The 1,744-nt window shown below is 60.6% G+C and overlaps 1 protein-coding gene across 1 annotated transcript in view; it reads right to left on the bottom strand.

Annotated features, from left to right (window-relative positions):
- PTSG_11621 (uncharacterized protein) overlaps nucleotides 1-1,744 on the bottom strand; it is a gene marked incomplete at both ends in the record, with an annotated part of 7,622 nt that overhangs the window by 2,492 nt on the left and 3,386 nt on the right. The window contains 2 exons of the mRNA XM_004998042.1: nucleotides 106-307; nucleotides 621-1,665. Of these exons, the coding sequence (XP_004998099.1) occupies nucleotides 106-307; nucleotides 621-1,665 (1,247 nt within the window). The remainder of the gene's footprint in view (nucleotides 1-105; nucleotides 308-620; nucleotides 1,666-1,744) is intronic.

Genomic DNA, 1,744 nt, shown 5'->3' with positions numbered 1-1,744 from the left:
GATGAGGTGGAGGAGGAGGTGATGGTAGTAGAGGAGGAGGTGGTGGTAGTAGAGGAAGAGGTAGTGGAGGAAGAGGTAGTGGAGGATGTGGCGGTGGTGTCCCACCGCGCCAGAGCCGCATCCTGCCGTGTGCGGTATGTTGCCTCTGCCATCTGCTGGGGAAGGTGCTGGGGTGCGTCGTGGTGCAGCGCCGCAAGCGCCAGGAGCGCGTGTGCGGCCAGCGGCAACACTTTACCAAGCAGGTCGTCTTCTTGCTTCACGTGTGTCTGCAGCTGCTCTGCCGCCCTGATGGCAATGATGGGGCCCGCTGCTGGTGGCGGCGTTGGTGGTAATCGCGATCGCGATGGCGATTGTGTCGAATGTGCTGTCGTTGTCGTTGTCGTTGTCGTTGTTGTTGTGGTGGTGGTGGTTGTGCGCGATTGGTGGCCGTCCACGTGTTGTCGACCAGCCCTTGATGCATCGCCGCTGCGCTTGCTCTCCAGCTGTTCATCACCCGCGCCATTGACTCTGCTATCATTGCTCGCTGCACTCCCCCCCTCACCACCTTCCAGCTTACCACCACTACTGCCATCGCCTCCACGCTCTTCCGTTGTCATCACCATCCCCATCAGCACCGTCACCATCCCCATCAGCACCTTGACCTCCGCCGTCACCACCGTCATACCACGTGCTTGCTCGGCGCGCGCCGGTGCGGCACCGCAGGCACAGGTCACAAAAGCGGACGGTGGATCCAAACTTCCCGCGCTGCAACGCAAGCTTGGTCCCGCGCTGCAACGCAAGCTTGGCCAGCGTTGCGTAATGGTGTGCGGCGCGCGTGAGCACCAGCTCCAGCAGCTGCCGGCTGTGGCCGTCCTGTGGGTTGTCTGCAATCCACTCCACCGCTGGCTCCAACAGGTCCAAGGCAACGAGCTGTGCATGGTACGCATCAGTGTCGGGTGGCCGACGCGGTGGCGGTGATGATGAAGATGTTGGTGGTGTTGCTGTTGATGATGACGAAGCACTGGCACCAGCACGACCACTGGCACCAGCACGACTACGCCCCTGCCCCTGCTGCTGCTGCTGCTGCTGTTGCTTGTGTGCGCTTGGCGTGCGGGCTGCACCACGTCTTCCATCACTGCCATCACCACCACCATCACTACCATCACTACCATCACTACCATCACGACTGCCACCATCGCCATCGCCACGATGATCAGCGAGGTTGAGCCGGGCGAGGACGTGCGGTGGCATCTGGCTCAGGTGCAGGTTGATGGCGGCTGCAAGCTTCGGATACCGCTCTGCCTCCACCAGGTTACGTGCGTTGGCCAGGAGTCGACACACCGTTGCATCATCGTCGTCCGTCTGGGGCTGGTCGTCCTCCAAAATGCGGATGGCAATCTTGTACAGCAGCAGCGCGACCGAGTGCGAAAACGGGTTGGTCACGTTTGAGTTTGGGTCTGTGGACAAGGACCGCGATTGCTCAATGAGGGCGGTGAAGTCGTACAGCCGCACAATGTCGTCATCCTCGCCCTTGTACAGCCAGTAGGTGTGTCCTTCCTCCGTGCAGTTCTTGTTGAGGAAGGTCTTCATGGATTGCGCAATGGCCACAACGGCCTCTGGATCAAACCCGCTCATCTCGGGCAGGTCCTCTGTTGTGATTGTCTCGTAGCGTGACACAGCACCGTTCTGTGTTGGCGGTGGAGGGGGGGATGTAATTGGGCCGTGTTGTGTTGTGGTGGTTGGGCGTGATGTGTTGGTTGTGTAT

The sequence above is a fragment of the Salpingoeca rosetta genome (genome assembly GCF_000188695.1).
Source record: "Salpingoeca rosetta unplaced genomic scaffold supercont1.2, whole genome shotgun sequence".
NCBI classification, from domain to species: Eukaryota; class Choanoflagellata; order Craspedida; family Salpingoecidae; genus Salpingoeca; species Salpingoeca rosetta.
This window is presented reverse-complemented; position numbering and strand designations above follow the sequence as displayed.